This window comes from Acanthaster planci, linkage group LG19 (assembly GCF_054643075.1).
Source record: "Acanthaster planci isolate LZ-2023a linkage group LG19, COTS_SCS, whole genome shotgun sequence".
Classification (NCBI taxonomy): domain Eukaryota; kingdom Metazoa; phylum Echinodermata; class Asteroidea; order Valvatida; family Acanthasteridae; genus Acanthaster; species Acanthaster planci.
This window is the reverse complement of record NC_141795.1, coordinates 7,495,265-7,516,794: the sequence shown is the minus strand read 5'-3', so window position 1 is coordinate 7,516,794 and position 21,530 is coordinate 7,495,265. Positions and strand designations below refer to the sequence as shown.

The following is a 21,530-nucleotide window of genomic DNA, read 5'->3' as shown; positions in this document are numbered from 1 at the left end:
GGGAAGGAAAAGAGTAAAATCACCTACTGTATCTCATATTATTTTTAGAGAAAAAATGACTCCCTTTTATGGGGGAGAGGGACAGATGGCCCCCGTTAGCCCTATGGGTCCGCCCTCTTTAATGGTTTCTATTGAGTGCCCCCCACCCCAAGGAAATCCTGGGGAGGATGCCTACACCCCCTCCCCAATGTAAACGGCAAATTTAATTCATTCACAAAACCTTTCTTTAGAACAGGGGCCCACTCACCTATATACAGCAAGAAATGACACCGGGAGGGGTCTCCCCCAACATGTCCAATCCCAATTCTCACTCTAGAGTATTGTTACCTAACACGTCCCCCAGATGTCTGAAAAAAAGTCCTCAGATTCCAGTGAAACAATGACAACCACAAAGTAGGGGGGCGACTCTGTCTCATATCTTGCTTCATATGCACTCACCAATGCAAGTCTCTGTTACAAAAGCGGGGGGGGGCTTTATTCTGAGGGAAAAAACTCAATTGTGCTGTTGCAATGAAGGTTGGCAAATGCCAATCGAAGGCATTATAGTTCCTGGGTATCTGACATTCCACCCTGCAGCTGGGGGAATAATGCTCGAAACTTGAAATTGAGATACGCCAATTTCGAAGATCACTTTTACCCTCAGGTGTGTAAAATATATTGGAGTATTCTTATTCTGGAACTTGCTTTCATGTCATTTATTATGCGTTGCTTGTGCCCTAGAGGCCGAGTTCTTTGTTATTTCAACTTAATTCACAGTGAATGCACAAAATCGTTCACCTGAGCCTATATCTTAGTGATCCAAAGCCCGCGATCGCGCTATGGCGCAACGTTAATCTCTAATTTCCTAATCGAAATTGCAGAGTCATAATACCCATGAAATTTCATCTAGTGGTAAGCTCGGTATCTGAAATTTACTCCAACTGCAGTTATGAGCCTATGGCGGTTTTGATCGTCCTGTTACTTTGAGTTCGTTCATGACCTACTCTCTCGCCGGTATCGCACGCGCTGCGTCCTCAAAACTTTCACGACAAACGTGAGGATGACGATGCCCTGGGAAAGCTTGTAAGCGAAATCAAGATTTGAGAAGGAATGTCAAAAATTAAATTTACCAAATCTTGATAGCCAAATTTTAAAAATCTAAACTTGGTCAGACCATTTTAAATATCTACTGCTGATTTGTTAATTTCAATTTCTACAAGATATCAAAAATAATGAAACTCCCAATCGATAGAGGGCGTTCTAGAGGACGGGTTTCTTAAGCTGGAACGCAGGAGCATAACTGCGCAGAACGTAACCCGATTGTGTTTGACATCGCGCATCATGCATGTCACCATTATGTGTGCATGTGCACGCGGGATTCCCACTGAAAGAGAAAAACAACAGAAAGTTTTTTTACTTCATTTTTAAATAAGTCGTCTTCACGTTTGCTGATGAATTTTTAAAACAGTAGGGGAAAGAAGGACCTGTTTTACTTGTGTAAGGTAGGTGGTGTTCGTTGGAGGCGATCTAGTGAGCTTTTTGATGATTTGTTTCACCTACTGCGTCGACTTTGTCATGAAATTGTACTGCGTAACGCGAGCACTTCCTACTCGCATTTGTTGATTTTTCGGAAAGTCCTTTCTTCGATCACGAGGTCAAGTCGCGCCAAAATCGCTGCCTTGTACTTCAGAATAATCCTCAAATCTTAAGCTGTTATGTCAGTCTTTTCATTGATTTATATTGAAAGGCAAACCTTGCGGAATGTGTCGCCTGTCTTTCTTCTTGTCACATTTTTTCCTTTGCTCGTGAGGCCCCGAATTTCTAGCGGCATGTTGGGCCTACATGCAGACATGTGTAATGTTTGTTTGTTGAACATGGCGGGGAGGGATTTTAACATGTCGTGGGCGATTTTAACATGTTCGTTATGTTCACTCATTATTCACTTAACTTCAATGTTCATTTTTGCAAAGCACCGATTTGCTGTATACCAAGAGGGAGAGAATAGTCAAAGGAAACTGGCGGAGTGAAATTTTTTTAGCCTATTTTTGTGGGGCATTATTGGAGGAACATGTCAAAAGGATGTGCATGTGGCTGGTGACTAATTTTCACATGATGAAATAGGTTGAAATCTGATGTGTGGAATTTGGGGTTGCTGTTATTTAGTCGCTGTCAATTTATTCCTTCAGTCTTTCAGAAAATAACCATGTGACCATTAGCTTCCTGTTCAGAATTGTCTTTTTTGTTTTGTAGGCTATTTACAAATATGATTTTGTGAACTTGTCACATTTGCGTCATCACAATTATGAAAATTTACATGGCTTGTTTTTCTGCAAGAACACCCACAAAAATTGGCAAACAAATTACCCTTCCCTCCAAAAGTGGCTGTTTTAGTCTTTCGGTATCACGTAAAAGGGAATTTCATCTACACATTGACATCTGTTTTTCTTTTTCAATCAGACTTCTCAAAATCAGAACATGAGCAATTGTTAGATTGTCCCAGAATCTCTGAAGTGCTGGATTTTGCGAGGGTCTTGGAAGATTGTAGTGGAAATCACAAGCTGACGTTTATCTCTTCTCATTTTAGGCCACCAGTTGCATTACACTGTGTATCTGTTACACCCCAACTGTAGCGTCGGTCCCAACAAACTGTCGTCTTACAGTTGGGCTGTCTCAATGGTGGTCAGCAAATTTATATAAAAAATAAACTTTACATCCAAGTTTATGCTGCTCACACTAGACGTAATTTATCCAGACTTTGCCACCTGAAATGAAACTCTTTTCTGCAAGCACGAATTGTTGATACAAATGAAATGAATTTGGCACATGCTATGGCACTCTGTGTAGTTGGGCTGCACAACTGTAGGACTCGAGTTGGGATTGATGCTATAATTGGGGCCTGTATTTGCTGCTCAGGAACTGAGCATACACACATGAACATGTTCATGTATATAACTTGTACACGACGCATAACCCGACACTATGACTTTACATTCAATCAGTCTTGGCCCTGTCACTCTATCGATGAGAGGAGTTTAACTTTCTCTGTAACACATGCATTCAGGGGAAAAAAGCAAAGTAGAGAGACTGAACTTTGAGAACTGTACCATACCATCACTGGAACAGCTTCTGTAGTGCGGAACCTTCCAGAAAAATTCCAAATTCTTTACTGTAGACTGTAGTTACCATTGGCCTATTTCTTGTAATGTTTAGAGCATCAGGCTTAATGTAAAAGTTCTAGTGGCTCTATTCACTTGTCATTATCTAGTTAAATTGTTCCAATTTCCTGATGAAATTTTAAGGATCTGAGAAGGATTAAAGGAAGGATGGTTCTACTGAGAGACAGGGTTGTAAATTTTTGTCCAAATCAAAAAGAGGAACAATTGTTAAACTGAACTTCTCTGAATTTGAGGAAGGTGTGGGGAACACAGACATGTGAAACACCATGTGAAAGAATTCTGTCTGAAGAATCCGGTTTGAAGAACTGATGAGAGGCAGTGTTTGTCCGGGGCACTGCCTCAGTTTTTGGCTTCAGAGAATGTGAGGCTGAATTCGGTTTTGCCTTGATGAATCCGTTGCAGACTTCAGTGCTTGCTTGGATTTTTTTTTCACAACTGAAATCACTCAGTTTCCACGATGAAGATATCACTTGGTGTGTGCTTGTTCAACAGGTCCACCAGCGAAGACTCCGGATTCAAAATTCACCAAGATGGTGAAATGAGAAAGTCTTTTCCTGAAACCAAAATCTCAAAAGAGTGGGCTGTTAAGCTAATTGGTTGTCGTGCCCGAAGGCCATTATTCGTGATGGGCGGAATGGGCCACTGCCTCATGTCCATGGGATCCTTGTGGGGGAGAAGAACCGAGAGAGCAAAAACCTAAACACTGTACCGAGCACATCATGGGCAGTGGCAACCGTTGTTAGCACTGAACTTTGCCGTTGAACAAATCGTAAGTTGCATGTAAACAGGCAACAGAACGTGTACGAAAGTGTGCTGCCGTTCGTCAAAAAAGAACATTGCCTAGATGTGCACATGGGTCGCTCATTTGTGCTAATGGGACAACCTGTACATGGGGTTGCTTTAAAGGTGCTTCATTACACATGTCAATTTTTTTCTTCAACTTGCATCAAATCGAAATACCAGTAACGTACAGAATTGACCCACACAGCTTTTTACAAATGTTTCATATCGGGTACTGAATGTATGTGTTGGTCTTGGACAGAAGATCATTTAATGGTAGCCATGGCAACAATTCATGCATAAGTGCATTTCTGGTTCTGCCAAGCGGTACCCTTTTATTGCCATCATGTAAAAATGAATTTTTGTCCTGGGGAAAATGTGATGTGAAGAACCTTTTTTCACCATTCACTCTTACACTGTGAAACTCACTTGGCTCTTTGTTCAAAATAAACTTCATCTGTAAATACAAGGAAAGATGCTATTCATAAACGTGGCACATTTTACATGGTACATATACATAAACATACATGTACATTTCAACAGGAGTGCCACCAGTAAACATTACACCTGCACATGTTTCTTTCATGTGCAACATTTACCCATATACATGTAAATACATACATACCTGTACATGTATATTGCCATTTTGGGCACATTGGCCAAAGAGCACGTCAACACAACTTGAAGAAAGACATACACACACACACACACACCTTTGCATATTTGAGACAAACCATTCAGGCATTGACCTTTCAACTCTTCTGTGCCATGCGGAACATGCACGTTACTTGACCCCCAAAGATCCCGCGCCTTGTTTTGCTGTTGCACTCCGGGGTCAGAGTAACTAGGATACGAGTCTCTGGGAAATATGTAGGTTGATGAAAAAGGTGATCGGAAGTGTTCTTTGGCAGGGAAGGTAGCTGCGGCCGCAAATCAACCCCACCCCTTCTGAATACAATAGAGTTCGACAGTGCCTGTTGGACTTGAGCTGCTATGCAGGTGTCTAGCTGGGGTTTAGAAACGAACTCGCTGGACCAATGTCAGTCACCCTTCTTAATGCAGTCATGTCTGTCATCTTATTCTGAAGTTTTCCTTTCCCCCTCGTCTTTCAGAAGGTGATGTTTTGGTCAGACATTTTCCTAGTGTCCATACGAAATGGAACGCACTCGGTTGGAGAATCTCATCTGACCTTGATAAACAGCAGATGAAAAAGGGGTGATGTCTGAAAACTTCTGGGGTCTAATGTCACCCACAGGGTTTTGATTAGTTGTCTCAGGTTACAAAGACATGGTCAAATTCATGCGTTGGATGAATTAGATTTGCAGAGATTTCAAAAGGTTTGAACAGGAACGAGCCAGTTGTGTAAGGTTATTCATTTAGGTTATTTATTTATTTTTAGGTTAGTTATTTTTTGGTGAGTGGGTGTGAGTCTTAGTACAGCTGTACAGATAGGCTCCGACCTTGCGCACATGCATTGCTGTTATCAAATGACCTACATGCTTCATTTCTGTTGTGCCGTTGGCATAACAAACTGGCTGGTTTTGTAGGGGATGAGGTTGAATGCCTGTATACAGAGGCTTTGTGTAGTAGCCATCTTGCAGGGCAGTTCTTTTGCTCCTCAGAAAAGCCTTCACGTATTCCCTGTGGAACAAAAGCACCGGCCTGCAAGATGGCGGCCATGCAAACACTCTATTGCTATAACGAAATCCTACAGTGTTTCTCCCGTGCTCACGTCTGGGTTTTGTCTGTCTGTTTGTCTTCCCCACTGCCTAGTTGGACAGTCATGGTAATGGCCACCAACCCTCAGTCTGCGCCAACAGCTGCGCCTGCCGGTGCGCAGAGAACTGCGGCGCCCAACACGTCTGACGCCAGTGTCGCAGGAAACAACGCCGTGGTCAGTCCCGAGTCCGTCGGCCGAGAGTTCGTGCGTCAGTATTACACGCTGTTGAACCGAGGGCCTGAGCACTTACACAGGTTAGTGTATTGTGTTTTCATATTCTCACATTTTAAGATTGCATTTTAATACATGCTTAATTAAATGTAGTCCCTGATTTCAACATTAGATTTAATTTTTGTTCTTGGTTAGTTCTGATGATGATCCATGCGAGTTGTTAGCTGAATCTTATTTTCAGTGCCGTAGGTCAACAATTGATACCTTTTTGCTGCTAAAATTGGGATAAAAGCTTAGAATGCCCTGTCACATGTTCGGAACTGAGTGCTGGTGATTTGTACGCGGTGAGCTAAATGTGATCAATTTTATTGTTTGCTCATTCACAATGCTCATTGAGTCTCACTTTGTAGAAATTACTGACTCGTGCGAGAATTGTGTATTTAACGAAACCACGTAATGGGAAAATATGGTAACTGAAATCAAGTTGTAATGTGGGCAATCTACAATACCGTGCACCACGAGGGACCCTTCCTCAAGCGATTTGAAGAACATATGTCACTCCACATATTGGGGAATTTTTGATAGATTGAGAAATTCTATGCTCTGGAAAGAAAGACAGGATAATTTGAAACTGTCCCTAGAAATACAAGTCTTCTTTCCTGACGGACGTCGGGAATAATTGCCCCCTCGCAGCCAGTGAGTCGACTTTGTTCCCCATTTCCCACAGCCCACTGTATTGCATGGAGTTGCTGGTACTACATTTGTTTTGCTCCAAGTTGTTTGATGTTATTTGGGAACATATAAAATGGAATATGGCTCACTTTCCAATCTAGTGCCCTGCTCGTAGTGTTTGTGGAGAAGTGATACAAATTTCACTGGTCCTCGGTCTTAAAACCCTCCCCTGGAATAGTGAAGTTCCGAGTCACTGACTTGCCTTGGCCGCCCTATACAACTTGTCTCTTTTTCCCCCTCCCCTGACTGACTCACCGTCGGCTCGGCAAGAGTTGACAGAGGGGAAATGGATGATTTTGCAGCGGGTGGAAACGAAAAGGAAATGGTTGGCACGAACTGGAACATGACATGAGTGCCATGCCGTATGAGCCGCCAATTTACGACGAAGGGCCAAGGAAATACAGTAATAATAGACTTCCACTCGAAACACCTCTTGGGGCCACAAGTGCCATGCAGGAACTGCCAGGATTTTTCATCCTTCAGTGGGAACTGGAACAATCTTGAAATACGTCTTTTGGGGAAAAAAAACCGTGTGCTGTGTAATTGTCTACGAATAGAGATATGAAATTTCAAATTCAATTTAGTTGTTACATTTTTTTCCTAAGGATTTATGTTCTGGAATTTTTAGTTGGGAATTTGCTGGGGCATTTTCAGATGTTTGGTGCGTAGCGCTTTAAGAAAGTATGAGGCAAATTAACAATTTTAAGAAAAACTTTGAAATTCTTCTTGTTCGTTTTACATACACATTCATAACATATCAACATAATATAATATAACATCACAGTATTTAGGCATTCTGTTTGTATTCAAATGCTTTATATAATTAATTTGGGACAATTATCGAGTGTTTACTCGTTATGTACTTCAGTAACAGGAATTTGTCAAGTTTCAGTTAAAGTTTGAAGAGGATTGATAGCATGCTAGAACTTTACATACACTTACATGTATTAGAGTGTTTGACCATCGTGGGGTTAAAATTACCGTCAATGCTGGTTGTGACGACTTGTTGAGGAGAGCGATCAGGAGTGGGACAAAGGAGTTTGTGAACCTAGTTTTGCAGCAGTTCACTGATCGGTAGCATTTTCTGGATCTCATAAGAACATCATGTGAATGAAAGGGGGTGATTTCCACCATTTGCGATTTCCTCGCCTTTTGTCAAACTGTTGTCAGTACACAATTGGACTATAGATTCATCTCCTCTCCCATCATCTTTCCAGCCTGTCCGAAGACCCTTTGCAACTTCTCCAAGTCCTCCTTTCTGCTAATATTAAATTTCTCTTGTGGTTTCATGGTTGGGATGCAATTTGAGTTTTCCTGAAATAAAACAATCATTTTTGTGTTAAGAAAATCACTTCATCGACCGTTATATTTAAAGTGCAGTCTCAATTGTGTACATTTACGGATGATGTTTTCAACTTTGGCCTTCTGTTTAGTGTTTTATTCGGTCGGCCCCTCGTCATTCGGAGTGTTTTTGATGCCGGAAACTTATCTAAGTCTTTCTGCGGCTGAATCAAAATTTGGATATCTGTTAAGAGTGAGGTTTCAACCATTAGTTCTGTCCATGGTAACAAGGAATTTTTTGTGGTCAGACTTTGAGTGACATTGGTAGATGAATAAACCGTTACTGGTGATGGTGACTTTCAAAATACTGTATCTGGTAGCATTAGCATTTTCCAGGAATAGGGTTTCACCAGCAGTAATTAAATGACAGAAAACAGGCTGTATGCAAATTGTGAATACTTTACTGGTGTTCTGTATTAGAGAACCGGATTCAGGATTTGTTCCATCTTGCGGGGAATGACCACTTAATGCTCTAGTCATTAAATATAGCTCTATGGAAAAAAAAATTGGAACAAAGAGAAATCTTCGTTGAGAATAGATGGCTAAAATTATATATGGAACCAAAAGGAATCTCTCTTGAGAATGGATATAGGACTAATATGTGGACGTTACCAGGCTGAGGAAGTAAATAGCGGTGTATTTATTGTACAGTAACAATGCTTGAAGCAACCTGTAGGATGCCCGACATATTTTGGATGCACATGTACATTCCAGCTCTGTCAATCAACCGCTGATGAAAAGGAAATGCTCACATTCCCAAGTCCTTGTTCCTTATTTTGCATGACATACGGGGTTCATGTTACCGGGGTTATTTTGGCAATTCCCAAAGACCTTGTCTGAAAGGTTTTTGACTGTATGTGCTCGCCGTGTACTAAATTTCAGTGAACTGCATGTCTGTATGTTAGTTACCATTTCGCCTGACTTGTCTCTGGACAGGTTCTATCTGAATAACTCGTCGTTTGTGCATGGTGGTGTGGATCATGACGGCAACCTGGATGAGCCAGTCTATGGCCAGATGGTAAGTTGCCAAGGCAACAGCCACATTGTTTTGTAGGACCTACATGTGTGTGATTGTACCAGGGTATTGATGCAGTGTTAAAGTGGAGCTAGCTGGATATTGGACTGCATGATTAGGAATCAACAACGGATACAGAATTTTTATCTTTCACTGTCCTCAAATGTCTTAAATCCTTCAAAATCAACAGGAACATGTGGGAGGATTTAAAGGGCTGAGGAAAAAAGACAGGGCTGAATATCAGATCATCCGAATATTCAATTGATTATCAAATATTCAAATAGTATTTTCCAAATTTGAATATTCAAATGCAAAATTCGTGAAAAGGAAGGGAGAATTTTCTTTTGTTTCAAATGAAGAAAATTTCACAATGGAGGCTTGTTTCAAGCAGATTCAAATGAAAAGCCACAGAAATCCTACAACTCAAAAAGTAAATTATTCATTGAAAGATTTAAAAGGACTGGAAATTTTCAACAGGGCAAGAAGTCTTGTTCGTCTCATAAATCTTGCTCATCCGTAGCTGGAGGTACTCCTAGATATGAGAAGCTATTATAGTGATTATAATGTACAATTGTGTGCATTATTGCAATTGATTTTGAATATGGTTTAATCGTCAACAATCTGCCGGTCAGTACGACCAAATATTTGGATATTCAAACGAATTGAAGGTCAGATATTTGAATAGTGAATTATTTTGGATGGACTCGGCCCATGGGTAGAATCCATCCAACGTTACTTTACGTTGTCTTGATGCTTGATGCCCACTGAAGGTCTTTAGTACCTAGAATTTGCTGTCCTTCACAAAGGAAGATTTTGAAGTGAAAACTTGTTCTGGAGTTACCGGTCAAGTGTTTTGCTGAGTTGACCGTCTCTGACTCTTTCTGCTTCCCCCTTCCCCCTCACCAGGACATCAATGAGAAGATCTTGTCTCTCAACTTCCGTGACTGTCATGCTAAGATCAGGCAGGTGGATAGCCACGCGACTCTGGGGGAAGGTGTCGTTGTGCAGGTCAGTGATGCCCCAGTTGGGTTTCGGCCAGGATTTAAAAAATATGATTTTCAAATACCATGTCAGGACTTTTCTTCATAAACTTGGGATGTAAGATCATTGATTGCAAATTCCAGAAATCAGATGCTGACTGAGCCTGTATGGACAGTCAAACATGCACTGCATGCATGCAGACATTTTCAATGTCGAGACTTCATATACAGTCACTCTGAATACTAAAATCCGATCGTAATTTTGGGGCTTGTCTCCCTTTTTTTGCCGACACAGGTGACCGGAGAGCTGTCCAACAACGGTGAACCGATGCGTCGCTTCATGCAGACTTTCGTCCTGGCGCCCCAGTCTGCCAAGAAGTACTACGTGCGCAACGACATCTTTCGGTACCAGGATGAGGTCTTCAACGACTCCGATTCGGAGCCAGAAAATGACGGATGTGGCAGTGGTGAGTCGCTCTCGTACTTAATCCGGACATTGTGGATGTGTGATAAAGTTGTTGACGCGTGGCTGAATGTTGTTTTTACATTCGTCATTGTGATTTTTTGGTCTTGGCTTTCCCTCTCACAGTTTCTGAGGGAGAGGAAGCTCCGGCTGAACGCCCCATCAGCACGGACATCTCGGTGCCGGATCCTGCAGTGACCCCGTACTACGAAGGGCACCAGGCTGTGGTCAGGTGAGCAATGGCGCTATTTTGCGAGAGGCCTTAGCCCCAGCTGGGAAAAATAAATGCTGAGATTTTTGGTATCTTTCGATCGAGCCGAAAACGATTACTGTAGTGTTTTTAAATTATGCTGGCATCAGTGGACTGGTTGCCATAGAAATACTGTTGAAATAGGGCAGTGTTGAAAAGTTAGAACGACCTGGTATTCCTTACTTTCCAGAATTTTTGCTTGGGGAAAGTCCAAAGTCCAGTCTTGGCACAAACACGATATATTCTTCCAATAGAAGCAAAAATGAATTCATTCTACCCTACCGTAGGTCCCCCCAAACAGTTCTTTGTCTTCTGTCCGTGATTTGAAGGAAATAATTAATGTACATTTTTTTTTAGAAGAACTCTTCCTTCTGTGACGAGAAATGAGTAACCATTTTTTCCCACCTTTTTTTTTTTTTCTGTGGACAGCAACGGCACTGCCCACCTGGAATCCCCGGAGGCGACCCCGAGCAAGCCGGCCGAGATGAGCGATGCGGTCGGCATGGAGATCACCCAGGAGTCGCCTCCGGCAATGAGCGACGAGGGGGCGGCCCAGCCACCGCCGCCTGCCATGGAGAACCACGAGCAGGAGACGGAGGAGGAACAGCCGGAACCGGAGGAGCCTGCCGACAAGGGTGAGACATCTAAACTGATATTTTATTTTAAAACGCACTCTGAAAATTACAATACCTGTAATTATGAGAATGTCGACATATCGACATGGCGTGCACTGTTCAGATACCCGATCCTGGCACCTACATTATTAGTACCCCTTCCTGTCGGATCCGTAAACATTCCCTAAATCCACCTCAGGTCCTTGGAGAGTGTATACAGCTTGATGCTGGTGTGTCGGGCGCAGGCAGGGCTGACTTGTTAAAATGTGAAGCATGTCTCAACACAACTCCGGCCGACATCCAAATATGCATATCCCCCCCCCCCTTGATTCTGTCCAAGAAGTCTGCCAGTGTCGACTGTATGCTTAACTTGAACTGGAACTTGGCCGCCATGCCGGTGCTTATCGTGAATCGTGAAGGCGAGTATTGTGTCATGGACATACCTGGAGTGTATGATGAAAAATACAAAGCCCTGCTAACTTGCAAACCATGTGGAATTAATGATCCCCATGAAAGGATTCATGTAGGTTCTTTCCAGGGTTCAGCACCGTTGCATGTTCATGACCTTTGACCCATTGGTATGAAGTCTGTTATCATTTGATTCCAGACTGTGGAATGTCACACATACCTGCTCTTTTGTCGTGTTTCAATTGTATAGCTGTAGCATGTACATGGAGTGGAAGTGTGTGGAACGTCTAAAGTGTAATGTCTGAAATCAGTGAAGGTAGCTCAACGTTAAAGTGCCTCAGGGCTGAAGTGCCTTTCTGGAGAGACTTCACATTTAAACAGTTTGTTGTGTTTTGGGAACGATTTGGCTCACTCTCAAGGAACAAGCGAGTGTTCTTGTATCAAGATTTTTGCCTCTTGAAGGGATTCGTCTTTTGTGTGTTAATGCTGTAATGTGGAACTTCGACACCCCTGATGGCTAGACAAAGTGGACTTTTTTTTTGGGCAAGCACGCGCAGTGTGGGCCATGTGCGAATAGTTCTGAGTATGCACACAGCTATGGAAAAGGACCAGATAGCAGTATGTCTGCCACCACCAAGCGTCTCAAAGTCTGCCATTTGATTACGTATAGTTCATATTTGGAGTCGGTTTGCTTTTGATGGATGTGCTAAAGGATTTGTCAAATTCTGTGTTTGTTTTGCAGGGCCCAAGGTGCCATCTTGGGCTGACAAGGCCAGGAATGTCCCTACGGCCGCCTCCACTGCGCCAAGTACCAGCTACCCCTCGATGCAGGTAAGCCTTATTTGGTATATGTAGCATGAGCATTTTCATTGGTTGCCATGCAGCTCGATGGCTCTTGCTTTCCCCATAATAAAGGCGATTTTTGGTTGGCTGCTGATCCATCTTTGCCCGGTAAACTCTATGTACCTTGGATACTGGGCACAGTAAACCAGTGGTTGCTGAATGGTTGCTGAGCAGCCTTGGTCAAAATTGGCCAACTTCTCAAATGTACTGCATGTGCACACCACGATGCAGTGGTATGCTGTGTGAATACTTCAAGTGGACAAAGTCAGAAAGTTGTAAAGATAACCACGTCTTGACTTTTTAAGATTTGGGCAGTTTACTGCTCGTGCCAATTCAATATATTTATCCCATTCTATTTATTGTTGTAAATTTCATGTGTGAACATTGTAAATTGCGAAATATATATTGGACTGTATTACTTGTGGATTTTGATATATTTATCAAATTAAAAAACACTGGTCTCCCTTCTGATTTGAGTGCCAAACCATTTTGTATTCTCTGGACTGAATATCATGCAAGTAAACAATTGGGAGTGAAACACCTTGGCTGTTGGGAAAATGTATCATTTGAAAGGATTGCAATTAGTTTTGTAAGGTGTAAAGATTGATTGAATACGAAATTTGAAGAAGTAGCGGATCTGTTTTTTGGGATCAGGCCCAGGGGTCTCCCAACCAGAAGCCGGCCGAACCTTCCGCCCCGATCAGCGGCCCTGGTGGCCCACCCCGCAGCGGTGGGATAGAGCCCCTCCCCCAGCGAGAACCCCGCCGGGACCGGGACAGGGAGGGGCCGCGGGACCAGCGAATGCGGCCCACAGGCGGCAGGCGACCCATGGAGGGGCCGGACCAGGGCAGCCGGCCGCGGGCATCCCAGATCCCCGATAGTCACCAGCTGTTTGTGGGCAACCTGCCCCAGGATGTCAACGATGACGAGCTGAGGGACTTCTTCTCGAGTAAGGAAAGACGATTTTTTGGTCACACTTTAAACCGACAAGGACTGTGTTTTACTTTTGGGGGACTTTGTCATGGGGGGACAACATCTTATCTGGCCAATGACAAAATGAAACATTTTCTGAAACTTGGTTAGTATAAAGACATCCATTATAAGTATATCTGAAGGTATAATACGAGCAAACAGAGAAGTTTTCTTATGGTTATTTTTCTTTATAAGCTTTGACGTGTTTGGGCATCTGCATTTAACTTGATCAGATGTCAATGGGAACAGTTAACATTTTGGGCTGACATGTCTTTGAGAAATGTACGTTTTGCAAGAATGGTATGTATGATTGTCATAAAATTGATTCCGAAGTGACTGCAAGACAGCAGTAGAAAAAGAAAGCTTGAAGGCTGGATAGGTTACGATGCATTGCGACTATATCAGAGAAAATCTGCCCCCACCTCCTTTAGGGCTGACGTCCCTTCCCTGAACCCGTGAGCCCACGGTTATTCATTGGCTAGGTGGCTGGACCCTGCACCTGGAATGCACAGAGTGGATAGTCAGTGAATTTGTTTTAAATTTCGTGAGTTAACGTGGCTGTAGAGAAAGATTTGTTACAATAAGTGCATGCCGTTGCCCACTTTGGATGTTTGTGTGTTGGTCAGGTGTAGATTTTTCCTTGGGTTTTTTTCTTTTTTTGTTTTTTTCAGACGGTTTTGAAATTTTGAATGTTTTTAATTTACTGCAGCTTTCGGCAACGTGGTCGATATGCGGATCAACAGGAACACCGGTCCTAAGCCCCTGCCCTACTTTGGCTTCATCGTGTTCTCAGACCGCACCCCGGTGCAGACGATCCTGAAGCAGAAGACGAAAGGGGTAAGTGCCTGTATCCAGCCTCCTGAGTTCCGGCAGAGATGACTAAAAATTGAAGTGTGGCACAGGAGTGTGTTGACGCTGTGCAGGAACTGAAAATTAGTAGTTGGGTTCACCTTCTAAATCTGCCATCAACTTTCCAAATTAAGGTATAGTTTGGCTTCTCCGGCCTTAGCTTTAGGCTCTGCATAAGAAACTGACCGGCTCCTAGGCAGAATGTAGAATATCTCTCTCCCTCTTGGGTTTGGGTCTTTGTGAAATTGGATTTTTTTTTTTCCCTAACACAACATCTTGGGGAGTTGGGTAAATAGTTCTTGAGTTTGGCATTCGTCTTAGTGTATATGTTTCTCATCTTTGTATTCAGCCCATCTTGCTTCGTGGCGAGCACCGTCTCAACGTCGAAGAGAAGAAAACCAAGAGGCCCGGCAGCGGGGGCCCTCCTAGGGGCGGAGCTGCTGGGAGGGGTGGCCCGAGAGGAGGCATGGGGGGCGGCATCAACAAGGGAGGTGGTCCTGGACGTGGCTACAACCCGCAGCGCTAAGTTTTGGGTACCTGGACCCCCGGGTGCCAATTTCATACAGCCACTAAGCAGAAATTTTGCACAGTAAGCAAACATGGGCAGGAAACCAGTCACTTACTCACACGGTGCATGGCATTTGGCTGGTAACCTACTTTGGTGTGAGCAGATTTTTTTCTGCGATGCAGCTGGATGAAACTGGCCGCCTGGATTGATGCTGGTGAACTGAGGGGTGGAGACAGGAATCGAATGGTGGGGGGGGGAGCAAGTGTCAACATTTTCTAAAGCAATGCAAGACTCAACATTACGGAAACTTTCCGGCTCCTATACGGTCCACTCTTTTGACAGGGAAGTGATTCTAAGTGGATTGGAGAAGATAAAGAGATGATAGTGCATGTTTTGGCATTGTATTTGTAAAACGTTGCAGAAATAGAAAAGTCCATTTTCAACGTTTTTGAATATTTCGTATCGGTTGACATTTATATTTGTATTTTTCTAAGTCCTTGTTTTTGTTGTGGTTCAGGGGATAACATGCTTAATCACCATCCGTTCCTGATCTCGACCCACAGTGGCCCAAGTAACCGACGTTCTCTGAAACTACCGTGTTGTTAACATGAGTTGTGTGTTTTGTATGCAATTCTGAAGGCACCCACAGTTAGTGTAGTCTGTTTCTGTCCCGGTGAATGTTTCTCTGGTCTTGTTAAATGAATAAAAAAAAAACCCAGTAGTCGGGCAGTTTGCCCTGTAAAAATGTCCCTTGTTTTGGTTTGTGACTGTTCTGATCAACCCTAGGTTTTATGCGTAAAAAGACAGTGCCTTCTTTATCCGATATAGCATTCTCTATGGATTGACAGCAGTTCTCCAAGTATTTGTATACACAAGACGCAAGTTCGGCACGCACTGATGATTTTTGCACGAGAACAAAGCAGCAGCGATTCTATTGGTGTTCTCATGTAGGTCGGAGGTGTGAGGACCTTTTAATATTCATACATGTCTCCTTTCTTTGGCAAACTTATCGAGACGTGCTTAAACTGTTTGCCTTGCTCGTCTGTTATTGTGGGAAGCAGTTCTTGAGATCTGCAAAAAAAAGTGGGGACAAAAGTATTTATGTGGACCATACTTACCAAAGCCTGTTTTCCCCGAAGAAAATCTAATGCAAGAGACCCACAGTGTGTAATCACCATAGTTGTTTTTATAGCGGTGCCAGATTTTTTCCCCCTGTTTATCCCTTGCATTCAGAATTCCATGCTAAAAAACTTAACTTTGTAGTCTGTCTGCTGTAGTACTTCTGTAATTTCTTTTGTGATGGAAAATTCTTACCTTTGCTAATCGTTTTTCGCCCCACAGATTTCTTAGCTTGTTTTTGTGGTTTTTTTAATCAACATCTTTCTGTTAACGTGCCGAGTTATTTGGAGTATGAAACCTTATCTCAAGAGGTTTTTGAATGTAAAATGTGAGATGATTTGCAAAAGAAATTGACACAAGTCACAGTATTGGTTCCTGCTATCCAGAACATTGTTCGACAGGGAAAAAAAAGTTTTTATGTAGTTTGAAGGAGGGGAAGAAGAGTTTTGTCAAGTAGTCAGTTACCTTCAAAATGAGAAAAAATACTGATGAGGGTCCACTCTGTGTAAAAATAGGGGTAAAATAGGATTTTTCTTTCCTTAAAAAGTAACCGTTGAACCAGTCAAAATGTTAATGTGCACCTACTCTTTCTTTGATTTCCGATCTGGGGTTTACCTCAACAAAACCGTTTGAAATCTGATCTCTGCACAACACATTTTTTTTGGAAGGCACTCATTTTGAATTTTCATGGGGCTGGGATAAAGAGAAATGCATGCACAGACAAAGAAGGGCTAGATTGGAACATCACATGCCATGGTGAAATTATAAGGGTAGAGTTTTTAAGTACCCTGTAGACTGTGGTTTGCAGATGTGTCCTTTTCCAGCTTATTGTTTGGGAGGGGGGTCTTTTTTAATGAAACATGTATTTTGGTGCTTAGGAAATTGATTGTGTAGCTATTTCTTTGAATACAGTAATGAAGTGGATGGCAAGGTCTTGCAACAATTAGGTTGCTTGATCTTTGCTTCTGTAGGGGTTCAGTTTATGACTTTTCTTTGGGGGGGGTTGAGGGGAAGGGATTTCAGGGGTGGGGGGAGGGTTGGGGATTTGGAAGGTGGAGGGAAGGAGGGATGGGTCACTCGGGAAAGAGACAGACTGATAGGACGGGGGAAAAGATGAGTCGGGGAAGCCAACAAAGCTGTATCTCTGAAACTGGTGGCAGAAGTTTGATGCACTTAAGTCGCACTGGGAGGCTTGAACCCAAGGAAGTTTATTCATTGCTGCCATTTCGGTCAGAGTCGTTTTTTCTCTCTCAAAATGGGGCAGGGATCGGTTTTCTGAGGGTGGGGGAAACAGTTGGGATCAGGTCTGACGTTTTTCTATCAAGTATTTATACCTGTCTGAAGGATGTGTTGGCCTTGTTCCACCAAAAACGAAACTGAACTTTTTTCTGAACTTAAGCTCTAGATGCACAGAAGGTGGCTTCTTTGAGAAGCCAATTTCCAGGGAATCATTTGTGTTGAGAACACAGTCAAGACATATCTTGCTGTGTTAACATCGATGACGCAGACAGGTTGGGGTTTGAAAGTTAAAAAACTAATTTTGTAAGAAAAAAAAAAGTAATTTTTGTTAGGTATTATTGTGTCAGTTTATGTGCAGAATGAAGTGTTCGCTTCATTGTGGTCGTTTGTGACGAGGAACGTTGTTGACAGAGATTTGTCGGAATTATTATTTATGCGATAGTTGCACTTAAAAAAGGAAAACCTTGATGCAGTGTTAACTTGACCGTGTGGTGTCCAGGCATGGAGGTTTGTGCTTTAGTAAAAGCTTCCGATTTGAAATCGTTGGCGTGCTGATCATGCATCTGTCGAGTTCTTTCAACCAGCATTTGTTAGTTACGAAAATGCCAGTCACACCACACCGTCCTGTTTCCAGTTACAATTCTTAAGACGACCAGACTTTTTGTTTGCTTAATTTTGACTTGTTTATATAGATTCTTGAGTGGAAGGAAGAAAAAAACAAACGGATTGCACTGGACATTTGGATTACACACAGAAATTGTTAGCTGCAAACAAATCTGTCAAAATCGTGATGGGGTAAACACTGTTATGGTCAGTGTGTGAAAATTTGTGTCGTAAAAGTTGGTGTCGAGATGTTTCTGTGCAAAGAAAGTGATAGCATGGGTACCCGTATCGGCACTACGAACAGGATGTTAACTCGTGATTTTGACGTGCATCTTGCGTGAGAATTCTAGGAACTGGAATTGAACGTAGCATTTTCCAAACGAACAGTGCAGCTGTCTTGTTTTAAAAAATGTGTTGTCACTTTTACTTTTTTGTGGTCTCTTGTGTAAATGCTGGGGAGTTTTGACGGTGAGCTCATGGTATATTGATCTGACATCATGGACACTAGCATCTCATAATGTGAGACCGTAAATGATTGGTTGGGATTTTAACCGAATTTGCACGCACATGGAGATGGCCAGCAAATCAGAGTTATTGTTTAATCCTCGGCACAAAACTGGCCTCATTTTGTATTTGTGGAGTGAAATGAATGGTTTTTCGGATGATTGGTGGAGATTCATCTTGTCAGTGGGTCAAGTCTTCATGAAACAGTGCATGTGGTTGGACATTGTCCACGTTTAGTTAAGAGCACTAGCCAATCAGGATCAGCGTTGCATATGAGCATGGAAAGTTTGTGGACATGGTTACGGTCTACCCCATGGTTGTTCACAGTGCCAATACGGAGCCCAGTTCATGTTTAACATTTAACGTTTTAGCTCAAAGTTCCGATTGAGCTCTGTCTGTTTAACTGTTGCTACGACTAAAGGAGACAAAAAAACACGATTACTACAATTATTAAACGGTTACATTTAAACTTTAACAAGCACGGAATAAGTCCGGTTTGGAACATATATTTGTGATTACAGCAAAGATGGTTTGCCAACATTTTATGATATTTAATAATTGTACATTTCTTGAGAAGAATATAAGAGAAAGCAGCGACAAAAGACACAAGTTGGCATAGTTTCCCAGAAGGCTTCTGCAAATCACAATTATTTTGCCGCGACATTCCGTGCTTATCATAAAGCTGGAAAACTTTATAGACGAAGCATTACCCGACTTAACCTTTTTTTGTGGTAATTGCCCTTTAAATGCTAAAGAAAGTTTAATGTGTTTTTGTTTTCAGTCTCAAATCCCCTGATATTGTTTTGTAGTTTCAAAGCCACTCAACAAGCCCAGTTCAACTTTTTGGTTGTTTGTTTTCACTGCAGTTGGGTTTAAAAAGGTCTCCTAATTCGAACAGTTCAGAACTTTTAATCACCGCAAACTCTGTCTTGGAGAATAGTAAGGATATGTCAATATTGTTAACCCAGTCGTCGTTTGGTGAAGTTTAACTCTGAATGTTTGACCGGGAAAAGTCTGCTTGGGTTTCACCAGATACCCATGAAAGTTTCAAGTTTCCTGTCTTGTCCAAGAGTCTTACGTCGGCATTCAGGGATTTCTTGATGAATTGGTTATTTACAGTTTTATGGTTTCATTGATCCGTTCGCAGTTTCATTTTGGTTGGAGGCCGAGGCAGTAGACAGGCTAACCCTGTTCACATTGTGTTCCAATGCATGGGATTGAAGTCGGGATACCATGCTTGTGGTCAAAACGCAGGTGTTCAGAAGTTTGAATTCACCAAACCAACGCAAGGTTAACAGTGTAATACCAACTGATGTGACATTCATTGCCATACGTGCTTTATTGAGTTGCGATAGCATAAACAATAAACCAGGTCCCTTAGACATCTATTAAACTCAGAAAAAGTTGTACTTCGCCCATTTTTTTATGTGTCGAGAAATGTAGCAATCTTTTTTTACAAAGCAGTCCGGGCATGTTCATGTACTTTCCTATGGAAAATGGTTCGATTGTCAGACTTGAGTAGAGATCAGTCCTTGCGCCTCCTGCAAGCCTCCACCATTGCTTTGTCAGACTCCCCTTCCACAAAAATCATTTAGAGCCACGGTGTTAGCCTTTGTTCTAGTCGGACTTCCGCATTGCGTTTATGTGTAAAAGGGAAAAAAACAGCGTACCAGAATACATGTGTACGAACTGTACAGAAATAGGATTTGTTGTCTTGGAGGCGGGGTTTGAAAACACAATTTTCAGGTCGTCAGAATCGCAGTAAATGTTGTGTGGAGGTTACTTCAGGTTCTTAAAAAGATTCATAACCCATTGCCTTCCTGATCTCCTAATTCATTTAAATGACATCGCTCAGTTCCCTCCACCCTATACAAATGAAATCATTCGGGTGATCATCAGGTGAAAAAGTTGACCCCGATGGCGCGCTTCCGGAAGCGTCGGATAGGAAAAATAACGTGCAGAAATATTAGAATTTGTAAGTTTTTTCGTTCAGTTACTTCTTAAAAACTCTACTCTTAAGAGGCCTTTTGTGAAATATTTGCTGGCGTATCAACTTGGCAACTGAAAAATGACCTGACCTAAAAAAAGGAATATCCTTCCAAAAACTGACCTTCCACTCCCGAAAATCTAACATACATGTAGACGAAGAACAGTGCAATTCGGTGGTCTCGTACGCAGATGAACAATTACGGAATTATTGTTTATGGTAGTCTTTCGGTAAAAGCCAAAATAAAAACAGACGAGAATATGTTTAAGGATTTTGAAATTTATAAGGACATAAACTTAAACAATAACATGCTTTTACGAAAGATTCTTATGAATAATCTAACCTTGCTGACAAGAACTGCGTCACGTCACCTAAACAGAATCTGGAACCATCGACTGCAGGTACGTAAATCTTTGCAACGTTGTACGATCTCGTTTCCACTTAAGAACGAGGAATGAAAACAAACGTGCATAATCATTGAGACCTAGGAACGACTCTGCCGGAAGCGCAAGGTCGTTAATAAAATTCGTTTTTTACCCATCTCCAGATGACTTTTCCTAAATATTACTTGAGGAGGACAAAGGGAAAATTCCAACACGATTTTTTTTTTGGGGTGGTTTCAGTTAGAAATAATTCTTCCCAAAATTATCGGATGTTATAGGACGGCCCAATGTAAAATCCCCGTAGGCGAACCGCGCGAGGTTCCGAAAGCTTGCTGCGTGACCTTTTACTTTCAGGCGATTCACAATAGTTTGCCTTCAAGAGTTTGCAACGCGTCGACCAATCACAGTGCGTGAAATCTGTTGAACCTTTCCAAACATGCTAGCGCTAGCGCATTGGGTCGCCAGATTTCTCGCATGGTGATTGGTCAAAGCGTTGCTAACTCTTTGAGGCTCGCTATTGTGAAACGCCCAGATTAGAAATTCTAAACGCATGAAGCACAGGGACGCATTAATACTGACTACTTCCGGCAAAAGCTTTTCTTGCATCAAGCGATTGGTCAGAAGGGACATACAATCTTTTTTTTTACAACTTTGAGGATACACTCTAAAGGTGCTGCTGTTATTTCTGTCGAGGAACCTAGTATCAGACTGGCCGCCTGTCTCCGCTACCTGCCAAGGTTTTTCTTGATATATTGTACATGTGGTTGAAGCTTGTTTAAAAGAATTTTCTGTTGAGATGTCTAATTTTACAAAACTGTGCTTAAAATGTGGTTTTTGTTATTCTGCTTGATTTTAGGGTGATGTCTTCTTTAAAAAATGCCCAGATCTAGCAAT

General features: G+C 42.2%; 1 protein-coding gene across 1 annotated transcript; it reads left to right on the top strand.

Annotated features, from left to right (window-relative positions):
- The first annotated feature begins 1,299 nt into the window (after positions 1 to 1,299).
- LOC110977510 (ras GTPase-activating protein-binding protein 2-like) lies at positions 1,300 to 19,669 on the top strand. The gene is made up of 11 exons (XM_022231734.2): positions 1,300 to 1,481; positions 5,709 to 5,909; positions 8,836 to 8,917; positions 9,821 to 9,922; positions 10,190 to 10,361; positions 10,484 to 10,589; positions 11,037 to 11,242; positions 12,372 to 12,460; positions 13,127 to 13,421; positions 14,154 to 14,281; positions 14,643 to 19,669. The coding sequence occupies exons 2-11, from the start codon at positions 5,719 to 5,721 to the stop codon at positions 14,817 to 14,819; spliced, it is 1,548 nt and encodes a 515-aa protein (XP_022087426.2). The 5' UTR covers positions 1,300 to 1,481; positions 5,709 to 5,718; the 3' UTR covers positions 14,820 to 19,669.
- The last annotated feature ends 1,861 nt before the right edge of the window (positions 19,670 to 21,530 follow it).